Source organism: Poecilia formosa, unplaced genomic scaffold (genome assembly GCF_000485575.1).
Source record: "Poecilia formosa unplaced genomic scaffold, Poecilia_formosa-5.1.2 Scaffold440, whole genome shotgun sequence".
In the NCBI taxonomy this organism is placed as follows: Eukaryota; Metazoa; Chordata; class Actinopteri; order Cyprinodontiformes; family Poeciliidae; genus Poecilia; species Poecilia formosa.
Window position 1 is genome coordinate 288304 of NW_006800379.1, and position 18879 is coordinate 307182.

The window sequence follows — 18879 nt, forward strand, 5'->3', positions numbered from 1 at the left end:
AGCTTGGTGAGGGTAGCGGGGGTCACCTTGCATAAGCAACAGGATTATGACCTGAAAAAAACATTGAAGACACCTATTTATGAACAGGTTCAACTACCTGGCTTTATTTTTTTTTAAAGACCTGAAGATGTTTTAATAGTTGATCATAATTTTAAATGTTTGGATTTACATGGATTAATTAGGCAGAATGTTGAACATCTCGCATAACATCGGGTCTTTTTATGGCCAAGGCATCAGGAGAACTCCAAGAAAATCAATGTGATATAGATTTTTAGATTCTTTAGATACAGGTCCATCTCATAAAAGTAGTATCATTGAAAGTTTATTTCAATTTCAGTGTGATACAGATTCACCACAGACAGGATGACACATTTCAGACATTTATGTGAAAGTTAGGTAAGGGCTTGCATAATTAAAACCCCAAATGTATTTTTTATAGAAAACTAATTAAAAACTAAAAATGTTTCATCAGTAACCTGCAACAACTCCTGCATACACACATAAACCAGGCATTACAAGCAGTGGGGTGACAGTGCTGCTGGTTGTGCACTTTTTTTTTCTTGCATCACTCTGTCTTCACACCCACTCTTTGCTTCAGCTCTGTCACTGTCCCCCGTTGACAGCTTTAAAGTACAGCATCAGTCCATCGCTGCTGCGCATCAGACCAAGGCGAGAAAAAGAGGCCTAGGCCCAGATTTGTAGCTCCTGAAGATGGCTCTGATTATATAACAGTAGACAGCTGAGGCCGAAAGTGGACGATGGCTTTCATTTTGAGTGGCTACTGTCCTTTTACATTTTCAGTTCCATTAAAAAAACAACACGAGTGATGCAGCAAATTTCTAAGTTAAGTGGCTGCAACTGAGGCACAGTTCAGAGAGTTGGACACTGCCATGCAGGTGCAGGAAGCTGCTCGACCGCAGCTGTTAATGAACCACGAGAACAACCTCATTAGACAGCTGACATCTATGAGCTAAAAGATAAGTTGAGAAAACCAAGAAAGGAACCTCAAACCCATTCAAAGAGTACTCTCCAGGTTTCCTTCACCTTCATCCTCCACAGACCTTTGAGGGATTCTTTCTGTGTGAGCGACTTTGGCTCCATAGGATTTATTGGGGGTATTTAAAACCTCTGACAGCGGCCTAAGCTCTCACTGGTCTTATCTTACAAAAAGCAATTAAAAAAAGTTGTGACTACTGATACCTAGAAACTGTAAGAGGTACTCATTCTGGTTCAAAATAGATCATGTTTGCACTATGGCTGCAGATTTTTTTATTTTTTATTGCTGCTCTTTTAATGTGGTTTCCATGACTGAAAAAGATGCTAGAGCAAAGCTTCAACCTTTTCTCTTCAAATCCATGTTGTATTAAAAATAATTAAACCACTGATGGGGCCTGCTGCTTGAAGAAGCCAAAGTAGGCTTTCCATTAATTTAATACTAAAAACCGCTCAAAACCATAGAAAACCTCAAATGGAAACATGGGTGGTTTCAATGGTTGGGAGGAAATCAGAATCCTGTTACAAGAGGCTGAGATATGATACCGGTAGAAAAATACGCATTGCAGTAAAAATTTGTTTCACTTAGAGGTCAGTATGTTGACATTTTTATTTTTTGTGTGTGTGTCAGTGTTGCATCTCCTAAAATGTCACATTTACAAAATGCGTTGAGCTGATCAGAGTTTTATGGGCACATGCTGATTTCTGTTTTTAGTTCAGACTATACCGTAGCTAGAGTGCACTCTTTTAGATTAAGAATTTAAATGTTCATCAGCACGAATGACATGCAACATAAGAACACCCAGGATCTCTGTAGATTGATTTTCAAGTAGCGAGAAGAGAAATCTGCTTCCTGAACGAGCGGCTATGAAAATGTTGCAACATTTCAAAAGCCAGCCTTTACGACTCTGAGGCCCGCCACACACGTCAAAATTAGTGTTTTAAGTTTCTATTATGGTCTCTGTATATTTAGGCATGCATTCAAACTGAAAGCAGACAACCAGTTTTATTATCTCAGAAAAATAAACCCCTTTAATTGGCGAAGGATGGAGTAATAATTTCAGAGAAAATGGATCAAAGTAGAAAATGAACTATTTGATCATTTTTATGGCCTCCTGCATTTCTAGCTACTGTTTTAACATGACCATCTGCTCTGATACAGATCAGGATGAATGGATAAATATGAAATATTTATTACAGCAACAGCTCCTGAGCTGCCTGTACGCACGCTGCTCGTTCCAGAGGCCAGAGACGCTCCTTTCTTTGTGTTGAAGGAAATTTATTCACTTCTCACTGACATCAATGTAAAGGTTTGTATTGACAGGTGGAGAAACTCAGTTTGTTCTAAAGCTAAATTAAAGTGACTTATTCAACAAAAATACACACATCCATATATTAAAAACACAACATTTATTAAGACTTTTAACACATTTTAACAGATGGACTCCTTCTACAAATGGCTACAGTTTTTTTGTTTTGTTTTTTGAAGTGTTGACACGGATGTCATTCTTGGCTGACACGAAATTCCCGGTTGCATTCAAGCTTACCAGCAATCCGGGAGAAAACGTGTCATTGAGGAACAACACCATCATCGGACCGTGAAGGCAAACCGAGAAACCTTTATGCGCAGGTAGCCCTGCTGGTTTTAGTTTCACTTCGTTCTGTTTCAAAGTCAAACTGAAGCTAAACATAAAATGGAGGCGGCGGGGAGTAGCTGCCTGTCGTTTCTACTGTGTTGTTTTTACACTGTTCTGTTCTCTTTTTTTTTTTTTTTTTTTTTTTTTTTTTTTTTTTTTTTTTAAGACTTGTTTTCACTGCTTGCTAGTGAGCAATAAAGATTGGCAGTGTGACAAATTGTGCCACCGATTCTGTCACCTTACAGTGGATGTAAAAGGAGGACGCAGTCGTTCGTCTCGCTGCAGAGGTTCTCCTGGTGGGCGCGTCTCCTCGGGGTGTATTGTGCGCCGTGGGATGGAAACGGACCCCATAACCAGCTGGGCCTCAGAATCACAGCTGCATTATGGGTTCCGTTACAATCCCACCCACAAAAGGAGAAAACGGGTTGCAAGGGTGGATTTGTGTCCGGTCAGCTAGAAAAGCAAAACTATGTTAGAAACAGAGAAAAAAAAAAAAATAAATAAATGCTTTTTTTTTTTCTTCTTGAGTTTTCTACTTCATATTGTAGCACTGTAGAGGAAAAAAAAAAAAACAAGATGTAAGTAAAAATCTTCCCCGAAATCAGTTTTGAACTCCACACAAAACTTTCTTTTGTTTTGTAAATTGTTGCAGAAACTGGTTTGAAAATAGGAACTGACTCTTCTTTCCACTCTGACAAAAAAACTACTGCGAAATAATGTGGCAGCAATGGTAAAGTAACTTCTGCTCAACATTTTTATTATGCCGGTGTGACTCAGTCACACGTGATCTGGAAGTAATTGTCTTTTTTACAGTAATCAGAGTGGAACTTGATGCATTATTGGGTATGAAAAGTATTGAGCCTGCTGTAAAGCTGTATTTAACAGAGCACATTGCACCGTAGATGGTTGTAAAACTTTGTTGGCACCTTAAAGAGTTTCAGTTTTGTTTTGATAAAGCTCAAATTCTGTGTATGAGAGAGTGATCGCTCTAATTCAGCCTGAACTCAGAGATACTCGAGTTAAACCACAAAGCTAGAATCTAATCAGAACTGTTAAATTTCTAAAATAATAGTAATGATGATAATAATCTTGGTTTCCTTATGACTGAAGCTGAAATGCTCTTCAAGATCAAACCTGCTGTGAAATTTCCTACATTTCTTCTGAATGTTTTCTTTTTCTATTTACAAGAAAAAGTGAATATATACTTTTGCGATTCTTGTGGTTCGGACGCATTTTATTTATTTATTTTTTTTAACATTTTACATATTTCCAAGAAACGACCTGCAGATTTAGCAGCCAGATTAGATCGATCTACAGAAAATACCAAAGCTGTGACTCCTCCTTGAAGTTTGTGTCGTGCACGAGAAGGAGCGGCACCAAGATGCCTCTGATGCGTCTGTCGCAGCCTAACAGCGTCTCTGACAGTGGAGGCAAAGAATGAAAACAATTTTTATCTGAATTAGAAAGAAGAAGAAGGGGGGGGGGCTGCATATTTAAAAACCAGTCTGGAAGTCCAGCAGGGAAGTTGTATGTCTTTTTTTAATGTTGTGTTGCATGATAGCTTATCTCCCTCTGTATCACTTTGCTGTTATTTAGCGCTCCGTCTTGAAAAACCTGTTGTGTATTATCTTTTGTAAGACAAATGGGGCGGGGGTGGGGGAGACGCAGGAAAGGGGTTGTACAAGAGGTCAGTCTGACGAGGAAGGGCTGATGAGGTGATAAAGGAGGAGACGACTGAAAGAGATTTAAATGCCTGATTTACCCCTGACTTGAAGCTTCTTGTAGCCTAAATACACAACGCAGCTTAAATAAGGCTGAAAACTGACTGACAGAAAGTGACCCAAACACCTAAGAGAACCGTCCTAAACATACTTTCAGTTTGACAGCTGCACTGCAATCCTTCACAGCCTGAAACATTTTCACTTTTGTGCCTCTGAAATGTTCATTTTAACCGCCTGCTAAAGCAGTGAAGTGATCCAATATTAGAAAAGTGAGGTGAAATATTACATGAGTGTCAAACGGAAGAATAAAAGAAGAGGGCGGACTGGCTTTGAGAGAGAGAGAGAGAGAGAGAGAGAGAGAGCCAAATGAATAAAATCAAAGTGAAAACAAAGAAGCAGCCGCCTGCATGGGCTTGTGCGTGGATAAATGAGTGTGAAGAGTAGGAAATGTTGTTGAGCTCACCATCGTCTCGGAGCAGCAGGTCGTCCTCCGCAGCGCAGCGCTGCCTGCCAACAGCTCTGTTAGTCCAAACTTCCTCTTTAAATACTCCAGAGATTCATTTCACTTTCACTTCTCCTGAGCGGACCAAACTCCTCCTTTCCTTCCTTTGTCCACTAACTCCCTGCCTCCTCTCCCTTCTGCCTCTGGGCGGACAGTTTTTTTTTTTTTTTTTTTCTGTCTCTGTTATTCTCTATTCTCTTATTATTCTCTATTGATTGTTGGTAATACTCCATATTAAATGTTTTCTTTGTTTTTAAACAGAAGGATGTGCATCTTCAGATAGAGTTAGGAAATATTTTCATACCAAAACGGTAAAATCCATTTTTGACTTGAACAGGTCCCATTAAAATACAGAAACCTGCATAAGTATTCAACCCCTTTGAACTTTTTAACTTTGTGCAAACTAATCGCAACCTTCGATGTATTTTAATGGGATTTTATGTGATGGATTATGCAAAATAACGCAGAGTTGTGAAAGCGAATGAATGAATAAAATCCAGCGTAAATAATTGCCTTAGTTCATATAAATAACAGAGTTCAGCTTTTCTATGAAGGCCTCTGCTGTATTGGAGGAAGAAAAAAAAAAACATGAAGACCAAAGAATGTAGCAGACAGGTCAGGGAGAAAGTTGTGGAGAAGTTAAAACAAAGCAGGTTTAGGCTGTAGAACAATATTGCAACATTTTAACATGTGACAGCACTGTTCAATCCATCATCCTAAAATAAGCTCAATGGCTGGTAGGCCTTATTTTATCAAGTGCAGTTTAAGGAGATAAAAAACGTTTTGGCCTACAGTTGAAACCAAATATTTATATTCACTGAATAAAAAGACATTTGTTTTCTCACTCTGAAGTTAAATCAAACCAAACATTTATTGTGTCTAGCTTATTTAAAATTAACCAAATGATTTATATTTGCTAAAGTCCATAGAACTTAGAAAATGTTTAGACTTTTTTTTTTTGTAAATTTCCCTCAAATTCAAAAGTTTCAGTATCAGGGATAACTGTACTTTAAGCCGTCTGACTTTTGGGTTTTCTTCCACAAACCATTTTGATAGCCGCTTCACTCGCCGTTTCAGATCTTCCCACAGAATTTCTCCATAAAACTGAGATTGGGGCTTTGTAGTAAAACAGCCACTTTGTTGTGCTTAACCCACATTATAACCATTCTGTCTGTCTGCTTAGGGTCACTGTCCATTTGGGCTTGACCCAAATCATACATTTTAAAGTTCAGTTATTCCTGATACTGACCAAATGTATGTAACCATTTGAATTCAAGGAAAGTTGCAAAAAAAAAAAAATCTAGTTCACGCTAAGTTTTCTGGCATTTAGCAAATAGAAATAATAAGCTACTTTTAGGTGAAAGTGTAAAAGTTCTAAATACTTAAATGTTTCATTATAAAAGCTAAAGAAATTAAACTAAAATATTTCCATTTTTCAGATTTTAGAACCACATGGTGTAACTTTTACTAAGGGAATAAAACATGTTTTTTAGCCAGCAGTGAGTCGTTTTCAAAAAAAAAAAAAAATGGAAGATGCACAAGCCATTTAAAAATATAATAATAAAGTTCTGTTTTAGATATTCTAAAACAGAAGATATTTAATAAAACATGCAGAAGAACTCTTCAGCTACCCTTTCTTGCCTAAATTTCAATAAAATATTCTGACCTGTCAAAATATAAAAAATACACCCACTGAGTTTTCAGTCTCCTATCAGATAATTCAATAATTTCATGCGTTTTGCTCATTTCTTGTACTGGTTTAGATTGGATTCATCATGGATTTGTTACAGATGAGCAATTATTCATATCCCTGGTTGGATGCATTCAAATAAGAAGCTTGCACTGTGTTAAGTGAGTAACGTCCAACATTAACTGTCAATACAGGTTGTGTTTTGTAGGGAATAGAAATTTGTATTTTAAGCAAGAAAAAATGAACATTTTATAAGTTCATTGACGGGACATTAGCAATGATGTTGTTAGTGAAACTCTGGTTGTGACAGTAAACGCAGGTGACTGTAGCACAGCTAGCATCTGGCTGTGGTAAGCTTTCATGAGCCGCCGTTTTTTTTTTTTGTTTGTTGTTTTTTTTTAGTTCTCGTGGGAAAAGCTCATCTTTCTGCCAGGCTAATGGAGGTCTGTGGATGTACTCTTCTTCTCTGTCTAATTAGAAACATCTGAGCGCCTCATGATGGATGATGTGAGACAGGTGTGGCCAACAGAGCGTGACGGGGACGACTCCCATCAGGTCCGTCTGGGTTTCAGCCTGGAAAGTCCGGAGGATTCAGAGGAGCATCTGATCCTCTCTGGAGACCTGGAGGAGGAAGGTGGAGGTGAGACGGGAGGAGACGAGCTGTTTGCTTCCTCTTTGGTTCAATGCAACTCATTAATGATGTGCTTTGGACCAGATGTTTGTTAGAGGTTTAGCAGTAAAGAAACGTGTGCATTATTTATTTATTTAGTTTTAATTTTTGACTTGAATAAATATAAAATAGTTTTCCCATAAGAAGTATGGTTGTTTCAACCTTTCCACATTTTGTCATGTTACAAACAGAACATTTTTTTTTTGTGTGTGGATTTTCTGATGAAAACATTTTCATTTCAGGTTAGTTCAAGATCGTGAATGCCCTCGGTGGCTGTGGTAGAGTGTAAAATTAACAAACTGCCAAAATGTATTGGAATTGAAGAGCACCTATTTAAAATTATGTAATATTTAAAGTTTTCACATAAATGTATTTTTGGGACAATACAAATAAAAACTGATCTGACTGATTGTCGATGTGTTTTAGGTCTGGTCTTTGTTTGGATTGTCCAACATGTGATGATGCTTTGTTCTAAACCACTGCATTGTGCCAAATGGCTGTACGCTTAAGAGTTCCTGAACCTCCACCCAACTTTCTACAGCAGAACCCCCATCCTTTCTGACCAAGCAGCTCCACTGTCCATGCTGAAGAAATGAACAGATCTCAAAGCTTGGGGTACAGTTTTCTGACCCAACCATGAAGTAACCGTCTCCACATCTTTGTCCTTGTTCTGTCTGCCGTGTTTCTTGGTCTTCATGATGAACAAACCTGAGGCCTTCATCACAGAACAGCTAAATCAGAGAGGAGACATTAAAACACACACACAGCCAGACTCTGTTTAGGTGACCCCAGAAGGCAGTTTGTTCCAATGGAGGTTATTTAGACGCATCAGAGTAAAGGGAGCTTTGTGTCGATGGATAATAAAGGACATCTTTACTTCCCTGCAAGGTGCTGTAGGTTTACTCTCCATGAAGTTTGGATGATTTGCAGTAAAGAGCATCTGTAGTCTGAGGCTAAGATTGTTTTAAAAAACAATTTTTAAATATAGATATAAAAACAAGATGGCGGTTTTGCATTTGCTAAAACATTGTTCTTGTCATTAAGTTGGAAACGTTCTTTTACATCTTCCACAAGTAACTTCCTATAGGAAAACAATGTTTCCATCTTCTTCCAAGTTTGTTTTTATTTTATTAAAACTTAATATAATTAAAATGTTGGCTCTTTAAAAATGACAAATTTCCTACAGTAGGTATTTAAAAATAAAATGTCTTAATGTACGTCTCTAAATGAGGATTTTTGGCTGCATTGAGGATAAAAAATGGCTCTTTGGACTGTAAAGGTTGCAGAGTTCTGGTTTAGGTGATACTAAGTTGTTTCTTCCCTTCTTAGATTAAAATATATCCTCACTTTCATTACAAGCAAAGTTAAGGCCAGCAGTTCACCACATGCCCTCTGCTGAATCCTTTTGTCCCTTGCAGACTCGGTTTCTCACTACAAGCTGTAGCAAGTCCTCATGGGATACGAGCCCCCCCTCCAGGTAATGAGACCCTGGTAACCCTAACCTGCTGATAAACTGCCTCTTCACTCTTAACCCTTTCATGCATAGTGGTCACCACAGTGGACAGCTATCTAAAAGCCATTTTCTTGTGCTTCTTGTGGATTTTTATGTTATAAAAGCACACAGACCACTGAAGTGGACACTAATGCATCATAAAATACACTAAATCCAATATGGCCGACAGACAAAAAAAAAAAAAAAAGCATGCCAACCGACTCGGTCCCTCCTTCCACTGTAGACGACTCTTGCAGGTAAAAAAAAAAAAAAATCGATGTCGGATAACCCCTAAAGAACAATACTGATGCATTTTTCAAATAACTTTGTATTTGGAGAAAATTACAATTGATCTAAATAAAAATGTACAAATTTTCCTACCTTTTTTTATGCCTTAAGAAAATCAAAAACAAATTGGAAAAAAATCCTGACAAATGATCATAATTCATGCATGAAAGGTTAAATACGTCAAAGGTAGGTGAGGTATATTCTTAGACGCAAACTTAAGCTTGTTTAATTATATGCAGACTGACTTGCATATGTTTCTACTAGTTGAGGAATAAAAGTTCTTTCTGAATTTTGACTTTAATCTTCTAGACAACAAAAACAGACAAGTGTGAAAAACAATGAGGCCTTTAATCGTTTGGGGATTTTTTGCTTTAAAATGGACAAACATGGAGATAATCTCATCACAATAGGAGTGAACTTTCCTCCTCATTCAACTCATACATGCACCTATTAATAAAAGCTAATTTCTCAACATTCTCCATTATACACACACACACACACACCTCTACAATGCATAGATGACACTGAAAGGAAGACTAATGGATCTCTGGAAGAGCAGTGATTTAGTGTAATCTGAAGTTGGCTGCAGGATTCGACGCAGGTCTTGGAAGCGGTTGTAGTGTCATCCGCTGGACTGAATCTCCAGCTGAACGCTCCGCTCCCCTCAAAACAGACGTTTTTCGTAACTGTGGGAAAGTCAGAGGGAGAGATCACACGACTCGTTCAGCGTCCAAACTGAGGCACCAAGAGGAAGTCGAACAGAAGGCTTGTGTGATTGTGGTGAAGACATGAAACTAGCAGATCATTAGGACAATGGAATGTGAAACCGAGTAAAAGCAGAGTGGAAAGTACCAGTTTGTGTGTGTTTTATATACCTGTGCAGACTGTGGACTCCGCCCTCTATCTGAGCTGATGATGTTCTCTTTTCAAATTTCAGCTCTCCAGAGTACATCAGGGCTCTAGAAGGTAATAAAAACCGAACCGTTACGCCACCAGATGTTGATGGGACGATAACGGCTCAACAAACCGTCTCCAAGCTCGTCTGCACCTATTTGACCCGGGTGATATGAGGGGTACAGATGAGCGACACTTTGATGGCGTCGGCGCAGCCTTACCTGAGCTGGGTGAGGCTTTTGGCGCCGATGTCTTGACAGGAGTGCTGAGTGCCGGCCAGTAGGTAGGGGACAAACTTGTGGATGGAGCCTTTGTCCTGCACGGCTCCAGAAACGCCTTGAGCAACTTTAATGTTGTCGCTCTCGCTGTGAAGGAAGAGATGGAAAAGTGGAGAGTTGGTTAGGTCAGTCTAGCAGGGGGTCAGACCTGCTTAACTTGGGTAAATGTCAGTAATCTTCATTCATTTCTTAAATCTGATTTCAGGTCAGTCAGGATACACCGAATTAACTTAAAGGGCTTTACATGATGAGAACAATAACACTGACCTGACCTCCAGTAGCTCACGTCACCATATCATGTTTACAACACAAAACATATTTGAGCCAATAAATTATGAACCACATTTAACAGCAACAACAAAGAGTTGTGTCAAGAAGAGTTTTGCTTTCATTTCTTCCTACTCAGCTTTACGCTGCCGCACCGGCATTTACAATCAGGTTGAAGTTTGGACTTTAACTAGGCCTTTGCGACACCTTGACTCCTTTCTTTTTGAGCCGTTCCGTTGGACAAATGGTGTCATATTTGTGTTTTGGTTGTGTTCATGGTTGATTCAATGACAGCAAGAGGTTTAGGTCCTTTGGATACAACACAAGCCCAAATCATCAACACTCCACCGCCATGCATACAGCTGGTACAGAAAGTCTTCTGATATGTATTATATCCAAAAATCTCTTTGTTGGTCTTTAATTCCACATTTATTTCGTCTTTTTGCAAATTCCCTGAGCATAGCACTGCTTCACATTGTCAGAAAACTGGCTGCAGTCCAATGTTTTCACTCTTCAACTACCTCTCTTGACTGTGAGTTTATTTTTCTATATGGCCTTCAGAAATTTGTTGCAGTGGGACTGCAGAATGATTATTGGGGATACCCTTAGAACCCCTCCCAGATTAATGGGCACCACCGATTGCTTGGAAAGGTGGAGTTAAACTTTTCATGCACATCTTTTCTGTTTTGGTTTTGTCTTTTCAGACTCTAGAACAGATTTTTTTTTCTTGTCTGTAAAGCCTCCTAATTGAAAGAGGATGTGCTTTCATGTAGTCATGACTGTATTAAGATCAAGTGCAGAACTCCTCCTTGCTGGACTTTGGTTTTTATGAAGTTCCTGTGGGGAAAAAAAAAAATCACTGCATGAAGACATTTCCTGAAATATCTGCCACTCTTTTCTAGCAGGCTCATCAGTCTGTGCCACAAGACGCTGTCTAGATACCACTGAGAATGAAATGAGGAAGATGTGACGAAAGCTGGGGGAGTAAAAAAAAAAAGAAAAAAAAAAAGCAGAATAATGTGGCAGCAGGACGTTGTGTGGATTATGTACCTGAAGTATCTGTTCTGGGAGCCGAGGTTTTTGTCCATGGCGTCCAGAGAGCCCATGCCGCGGTATTTCTTCAACCGGATCCCGTCGGAAAAGAAATATTCACCAGGAGCTTCGCTGGTGGCAGCCAGCAGAGAACCCATCATCACTGCGCACACACACACACACACACACAAAAATGTTTCACACGAAGCAGTTTCTGGTGCAAATCTATTTAGAATATACAACAAGGTCACTCAAGATACAATGGTGTGTTGCCTGACCGTGGTTCACCATCTGAAAACTATATAACTCTATGAACCAAATAAAAAGGATTCAACTTACTTCTAAAAAAAAATCTCGAAACATAAGGTGCACACCTTCTAACTGCAGATTTTCACATTTCCGTCTATTGCTACAGGTACACACGCACACTTAAATTGACGTATGTTGCGTCGTGTGTAAAACTTTTTATTTCCAAGCGCATTTCCACCGTCATTCTCACCTGTTGATGCTCCCAGAGCCAGGGCTTTGGCGATGTGCCCAACAGTCTGGATGCCACCGTCAGCGATGACGGGCACACAGAAACGTCTGGCGTACTCGGAAACTTTATAAACTGCCGTGGCCTGGGGTCTGCCGCACGCCAGCACTGAGAAAACGGAGACAAAGGAGTTACCGTGGACAGCCAAGGAAGACTAAAAGTTTAACTCTAGTCTGGTGACTGGGCTTTAGAGCTGTGCTCTTCACATGATCTGTTTAAAGTCTGGTTTTTGTTCTTTTCTGCTTTTACAGATCTACCAAAGTAAAACATACAGAATTCACGTAAGCTCATTTGATTTAAAAGAAAATGAAATAAAGTGCATGTCGTGTTCTAAATGCAGGAAGTGATAAAAGAATACAAGAGTGAAAACACAAGCTGATAATGTGCTTTTTCGCGTTTGCTACATGTGAAAATGAGGAAGTTAAAGCTGCCACATCAGCACAAAAATATCTAACCATGTCCAAAACTCTGTATTACTCATCTGCCAGCATAAAGCTGAATACGGTCGGCTGATAGGTTTCTGAAACCGACCAATCAGAGTTAAGAAACAGGAACAAGGACATTCAGTAGTAAAGTTATTCACGTTCTAACCTGATTTTATGGTGCGTAATGTCAGGATGACACAATTTCCACTCATTGGAACTTCCTCCAGCATGCATGAAAGGCATTAGCAAAAAAAGCTAAAAAGGAAAGGGCTCCTCCTTTCATTTACTCACCATAAAATATTTGATTGAAAAAGTCCAGGAAATCATTGTTAAGAGGAACATCTTTGCTCTCCTTATATGCATTCATGAAAGTGATCAAACTGCTGCTCAAAACTTTAAGAAAAAAGTCTTTATTTGCATTCATCTTCCTGTTTATTCCTGAGTATTCCTGCCAAATACTCAGGAATCAAAGGATGAAGCTTTAGTTTCAGCTGTCCTCAACATACTTTCAACTTTTGGTATCCTGCTGCATAACTAGAGGTATTTCACATCAATCTGGGATGTAGCATGATTGTTCTTGTTACAAACTTGCAGATTCTAACACTATTTTTTACCCAAACAAACTGAACTGAAACATCAGGATCAAACAGAAAGATGAGAGTGGAATGAGCGGAGCTGTGCGTTTCCTGAGTTTGGCCACGTTTCTGTGTGTTCCTCACCTTCCTGTGTGATGCAGATGGAGCCGCTGCCCATCCCCACTCTCAGGGCATCCACGCCTGCATCAATGAGGTTCTTGGCCTGAGCTGCAGTCACCACTGCCACAGACAGGGGGCGACAGAGGACCAGTTAGAACTCAGCCAGAACCTCAGAACCCAAGAGAATTTAAAAGATTTTTCACTGAAATTTTACATATGTTCCCTGTCAAAGAAAAATACGATATATGCTTCTTCTATCACATTTTTTGCTTTTAGAGAATAAATGGCCTCCAGAACAATATTTCCAAACTTTCACTTGGGAAGCAGAGATCAGTAGAGTTGGTCAAGCACACTTTAACATTTCAGAAGTAGAAATTAATCTGTGTGGTTACCATTGCCTCCAATGACTTGTAAGTCGGGGTACTTTTCTTTAATGTATTTGATCATGTTGATCTGGAAGATGGAGTTGCCCTGAGACGAGTCCTGTGGGAGGATAAAAAAAAGAGGAAGAAGGGAACGGATGACAAAGAAGGAAGAAGAAAAGCAAAGACATAAAAGAGGTAGGAGGCACAAGGATTGATGCAATGAATAATCTGAAGTATGAAAAACTAGAGAGGGACAGAAGAAAGAAGGAAAGGTGCAAGTTAAGGACAAATGAAAGCAAAGTAGAAAACATGGAAGAAAGAGGACAGAGGGAATAAAGGTATAATCTCTGGAGCCTCTAAACACGGTCTTCCTCCTCGCCCCAGCAGACGACCAGCAAAGGCAGAAGTGCTCACCAGCACGACCACGTCCACGCCGCTCTGCACCAGCAGGTCCAGTCTGTACTTGTCGTCATTGTGGGTTCCGATGGCGGCGCCACACAGCAGCTGCTTCCGGGAGTCTTTGGAGGCCAGAGGGAAGTCCCGGTTCTTCTTCAAGTCTGTACGCGCGATGATGGCCACCAGGGAGCCCTCCGAATTCACGATGGGAAGTTTACCTGCAGCAGGAACCAGGTGAACACACCGAGTTTCACTTTGGCTGCATTTAAAAGAAGCAAAATGTTTTTTGTTTTTTTTTCCTCCACCTTTCTTGCTCCTCTGGAGGATTTCATTGGCTTCTTTCAACGTCACTCCAGCTGGAGCAACTACTAAATCCTCCTCCTTAGTCATCACCTGCCATATTGGTAAGAACAGCACACTCGTTATTACTCATTCAGCTCATAATAATATTTTACTGCACAAACCCAAAGTATTTTTTGTGATATTAAATGCATAAAGCAAATCAGAGAGACAAATCAGAAACAATGTGTCCTACATTTATATTCAGATGGCTTGTTGTAGAACTCATCTCTACCTTTTACACTCATATAGAGACTGAAATATTTTCCCAAATCTTCACAAAGAAGCACAAATCTTGTCAGATTAGAAAATTTATGTAAGCAACAATTTATAAATCTGGCCAAAGATTTTGATTGAATATGAAAAACGACAAATCTTATTTCAATGAATTTCTTTTTTTTTTTCCATTTAAAAAAAACAGAAAAAAAAACGGCTTGTGTAATGAGACACTAATCGTCAATAGATTCTGAGACACTGATCTGATGGAGCAGAGCCAAACTTTTTCTATTTCTTACAAATGGAAGCTACCACTTGTCACTTTTAGAAATCTGCATTATTTCCCTCCCACTTCTCAACTGTGATAAAGAAATTCTACGTTGCTGCATTTTAGGCAATAAAATGTTATTTTTTTTTTCTATTTAAAAAAAAGGAGCTAAATTATTTGTCTATTTGCATATTTTAATGTTTTTCTCATGTAATCCCATACAGAATGAAGTGGTTAAATGAAAAAAGAAATCTGTAGAATGTGCCATATTTTTTCTCAATTTAAATATGAATCATCAGAGTAATCTATAGATTAACTGATCACTAAAATAATCATTAGCTATAATCCTAATCACATCCATTTCAAATAAAGTTTTTGTAAGGAGACAAAAGGACTCTGAATACTTTAGCAAGGCGCTGTAGCAAACAAGACACGGCAACAAAAGATTAAACCCGAAACTGCCTAAAAAAGATACTGAGCCCAACAGAAGGTAAAAAAATAAACATTTAATCTTGAGCACTTGGTTAAAACTTCAAAAGCTACTTAACTTTGTTGAAACCTGACAAATGTTTTAAGTTTGTAAATATTCCTCACCTCGCTTAGTGGCAGGTTGTGGTCCTCCTCTTTCAGGAAATCGATATCTCTGGACGAGATGATCCCCACCAGCTTGCCGCCCATCTTGCCGTTGTCTGTAATGGGGATGCCACAGAAGCCGTGGCGCGCCTTGGCTTGGAAGACGTCCCGCACTCGCTCTTGGGGGCTCATCACCACTGGGTCTGTGATGAAGCCCTGCTCGTACCGCTGGAGGGAGGGAGGAAGCGAGGGAAGACCGGGAATTGAGATGTGGAAGGATCGGAGGGGGGCAGCGGAGAGAGCAACACAGGGAACATAAAGCAATCACTGACTACGTTCTACAGCCGGGAGACGAGTAACACGGAGGGAAAAAAATAAAATAAAATTGCTCTAAAAGGATCAACAGACAACATTACTGCCTCCCCAGGAAGTGGGACAAACATGCAAAATCAAGACGGTGAGATGATGACAATGGGGATGGATGAATAAAAACAAAGAAAACATCTTAGATCAAACGAAGTCGTTACATCGTAAGAAGAAGTGTCACCGAAACGGCAGAAGAAGAAAGAGAGACGGTGACGCTTTCAATCAGTACCTTGACTTTGCGAACTTCATTCGCCTGGAACTCTGGAGTACAGTTGTGGTGGATGAAGCCGATGCCCCCCGTTAACTGAGACAAAAATAACATACGAGTGAGTGAGTGGGCGTCAATGCGTCCTAAAGAAAGCCCTGCGTCTCTGCGAGATCGCTCACCGCCATGGCGATGGCCATGTTGGCCTCCGTTACTGTGTCCATCGGGGACGAGACGAACGGCGTCTTCATGGTGATCTGTTTGGTGAGCGCTGATGTCAGGTCCTGAACGAGAGACGCACATCGAAATACTTCAGCTTAGCCTGCAAATCTGTGTCAGATAACAGGGCTAAACTTAGCCACTTCAGTTCAAGTCTCACAGCGCTGAAACATGGCTCACACGCATGTTCATTCTTTTAATGTCACACTTGGGGAAAACCAACAAGAATTAATCTGAAATTATACAGACTTTGTGCAATCCGATCATTTCCAGTCGGAGCGTAATGGAGAGGCTGCAGCATGTTTGTCCATATTCACTCACCACTTGTTCAGCCGTAAAGTCGATGTAGCCAGGTAAAATCAGGAAGTCACTGAAGGAGAGAGAGAATAGCTGGTTACACATTGATCCATCCTAGGAGCTTCATAAACTCATCCTCATAAACTGGAGATAACTGATTTAGAAACTTTAAATCATTTACACACCTCGGTTAGTTAAAAACGTCCAAACTTACAGCCAACACTGGCTGCTTGAACATACCCAGCCTCTTTACACAAATAGGAGATACAAATTGAATAGAATTAAAACTAAATAGTTTGATCCGTTTGTGGTGTTCCAAGTTCACAGAGCTCCAATACATTTTTCACATCAAAATCGCTACATTTTCAGATTTACATTAGTTTATTCTGAATTTATGCCTTTGTTGGTGTGTGTGTGGTTTTTTTTTTCTTCAATGATCAGGCTTCAAATATGAATCTAAATCAGACGGCTGGAAGAATGGATGACAAGAAAGGATAGTTAGACTGGCAAGATTGAGGGATAATGGGATAAAGAATAAAATTTAGAGATAGTAGTGTTATAAGTGCATGTGTGTATATAGTCACACTTCCACAGAGCTTTACAATTTCCAGACCATTAAGAAACCTTCACTTCAAAGACTATGCCAATCTTTAAGACTGGCAAACATAATAAAACAAACTTCATTGAGCAAGTTCAAGCTATGGCATGAATTTCATACTTGAGCACCTCAGAGTATTTCAGAAGAGGACCAGTTAAACAAGAAATAAAGCTGAAAACAGAGCGAGTGTCAGCCGGTAAGCCAAGCACTGGCGGTTTTTCCACATGGGCAATATGGCTCTGCACCCAGGGGATCTTTACATCACAGGGTGGTCTGAGCAACAACAAACTGCTACAGTAACAGAGCAATAATGAGATTAAATATTCGTTCTAGTTGTAAAAACACGAAAATAATCGCATTTCAAAACGTTTTTAGGATCACCCGGACATCTTTTAAAGGTCTTTCTAATAATAATTTACAAGGGGTGACATTCATACAAGACCAAACAACAGTGAATTCTCCTGTAACACAGGAGGCATAAAGCATTTTTAACCAAGTAATCCTGCTTTAACATTAAACTATGACGTTTTGTTAAAAATCCCCATGTTTCAAATACGAACAACGTCAAATTTAAACCCAAGTTATTGGTGTTTATCTAGTGTTTACTTGTATGTGAGTCCGTCTCCACAGTTGAACAGCTGCTGTCCCGTCAGCCCGTCCTCCGGTACGTAACTGGTCTCCCCGCTGATCAGGTAGTCCGCCATGGTCCAACTCTCCAAACAGAACCAAACTAAGAAACCCCAGGTATTGAGGGGGCGCAGAATCTGAAACCGCAGGGACACAAAACTCGGCTCGAAACGACACGAAGCCAGAACTTTCCTCCCTCTTGCCGTGAGTTGAGCTCCGTCCGTTAAGCTAACGGCCGAACCTTCCTCCAGCAGCGGTTAAATGTCCTGCGTAACGGTTAAAACCAAGCAAAAACGTGGAGTGTGTAGAATGATCTTGTCCTTCATCAGGCCTCTCCGCTGGCCTGCTGCTCATGTTCAGTCCACACGTGCAGCCTGCTTCTGACAGTTTCCGACACTGACGTTCACATCCGGGTAATTCGCTCCTCGGCTTTTTTTTTTTTCTTAAGAATTACCAAAAATATTTTTATCATTACAACCATTTATGACTTTTGGACATAAATGTTAAAATTTTTTGGCTTTTTAATCTCATTATTATTATTATTATTATTATTATTATTATTTCGGAATTAACCTTTTTGCACCACACCTTGAGGGGCTACGTCCCGCTTAATGACTGTAGGGGGCTCTGTTGCTTTATTTGAGGTTGAAAAACAGGTTTACATGGTGTTTTAGCTGTTCTCAGAGAACATGACTGTACCGCAACAGAGGGCCGAACACAATAAGTTTAGTTCGTCTTACCATGTCAATGAACAATTTTGCATAGATTCAAATGGGTTCAACAGAGTTAAATTCAGGACAGTAGATAAACCAAGCACGTTTTTGGACTGTAAGGCAACAGAGCCATCAACTGCACCACTGTGCATTGGATCATTTTAATACATGGGGCAGAGAACAAAAAGGCCAATCTGATAGCAGGTTAACTTTTCATGGAATAAAACATTCTAAACAAAGAGAAAAGCAGAAGTAAAAACTAGCCTTTGTCTGAGTTTAAGTCATTTACCAAAACAGTTGTTTTTTTTTTTTTCCTTCTGATGCGCAAAACATTTCTCACCACCAACAAAATGGGCCAAGGGCTCCACCAAGGGCCAATCTGATAGCCCTTGGTGGACATGGAGGAGGTATATAACAGAGGTGTTTTTTGACGTAGCCACTTGAGGGAGTAATAATTCACACATTCATCTGTTAACGTCTGAGTCACACACATACAGCCAAACAGTGGCAACACTTTAAATACTCTGTGGAAGACTCTGATCACGGTGAAGAGGGGCCAGCATGGTAACGTTAGAAGT

The 18879-nt window shown here is 39.8% G+C and overlaps 1 protein-coding gene and 2 long non-coding RNA genes across 7 annotated transcripts in view; 2 read left to right on the forward strand and 1 right to left on the reverse strand.

Annotated features, from left to right (window-relative positions):
• LOC103155658 (uncharacterized) overlaps window positions 1–8100 on the forward strand; it is a 10867-nt gene extending 2767 nt beyond the window's left edge. The window contains exons 2-5 of one of the 4 annotated variants that reach the window (XR_001659510.1): window positions 2194–2303; window positions 2483–2623; window positions 7022–7183; window positions 7640–8100. This is a non-coding gene — a long non-coding RNA (uncharacterized LOC103155658). The other 3 variants (XR_001659511.1, XR_001659512.1, XR_478063.2) reach the window with 3 other exon arrangements.
• A 1222-nt stretch (window positions 8101–9322) lies between these two features.
• impdh2 (IMP (inosine 5'-monophosphate) dehydrogenase 2) lies at window positions 9323–18085 on the reverse strand. Of its 2 annotated transcripts, XM_007577415.2 has the most exons (14): window positions 17568–18070; window positions 16388–16436; window positions 16030–16131; window positions 15872–15946; window positions 15298–15504; window positions 14186–14273; window positions 13899–14098; window positions 13512–13602; window positions 13144–13239; window positions 11964–12107; window positions 11483–11627; window positions 10109–10252; window positions 9869–9952; window positions 9323–9679 (listed from the first exon to the last, which is right to left on the reverse strand). In XM_007577415.2, exons 1-14 carry the CDS (start codon window positions 17663–17665, stop codon window positions 9658–9660), a joined length of 1545 nt encoding a protein of 514 aa, XP_007577477.1. In that variant the 5' UTR covers window positions 17666–18070; the 3' UTR covers window positions 9323–9657. The 2 variants fall into 2 exon arrangements, with proteins under 2 accessions (XP_007577477.1, XP_007577476.1); XM_007577414.1 differs by having other exon boundaries at window positions 13899–14273; window positions 17568–18085.
• On the forward strand, window positions 10204–11428 carry LOC107833743 (uncharacterized). Its single transcript, XR_001659509.1, has 2 exons — window positions 10204–10290; window positions 11335–11428. It is a non-coding gene; the product is annotated as an uncharacterized LOC107833743 (long non-coding RNA).
• Window positions 18086–18879: the final 794 nt, after the last annotated feature.

Coding starts and splice junctions, on each gene's coding strand:
- impdh2 (XM_007577414.1), bottom strand. CDS start 17,665: ATGGCGGACTACCTGATCAGCGGGGAGACCAGTTACGTACCGGAGGAC. Junction 15,505..15,871: donor ATGAAGTTCGCAAAGTCAAG/GTACTGATTGAA, acceptor CCCTCCCTCCAG/CGGTACGAGCAGGGCTTCAT. Junction 14,274..15,297: donor ACAACCTGCCACTAAGCGAG/GTGAGGAATATT, acceptor CCAATATGGCAG/GTGATGACTAAGGAGGAGGA.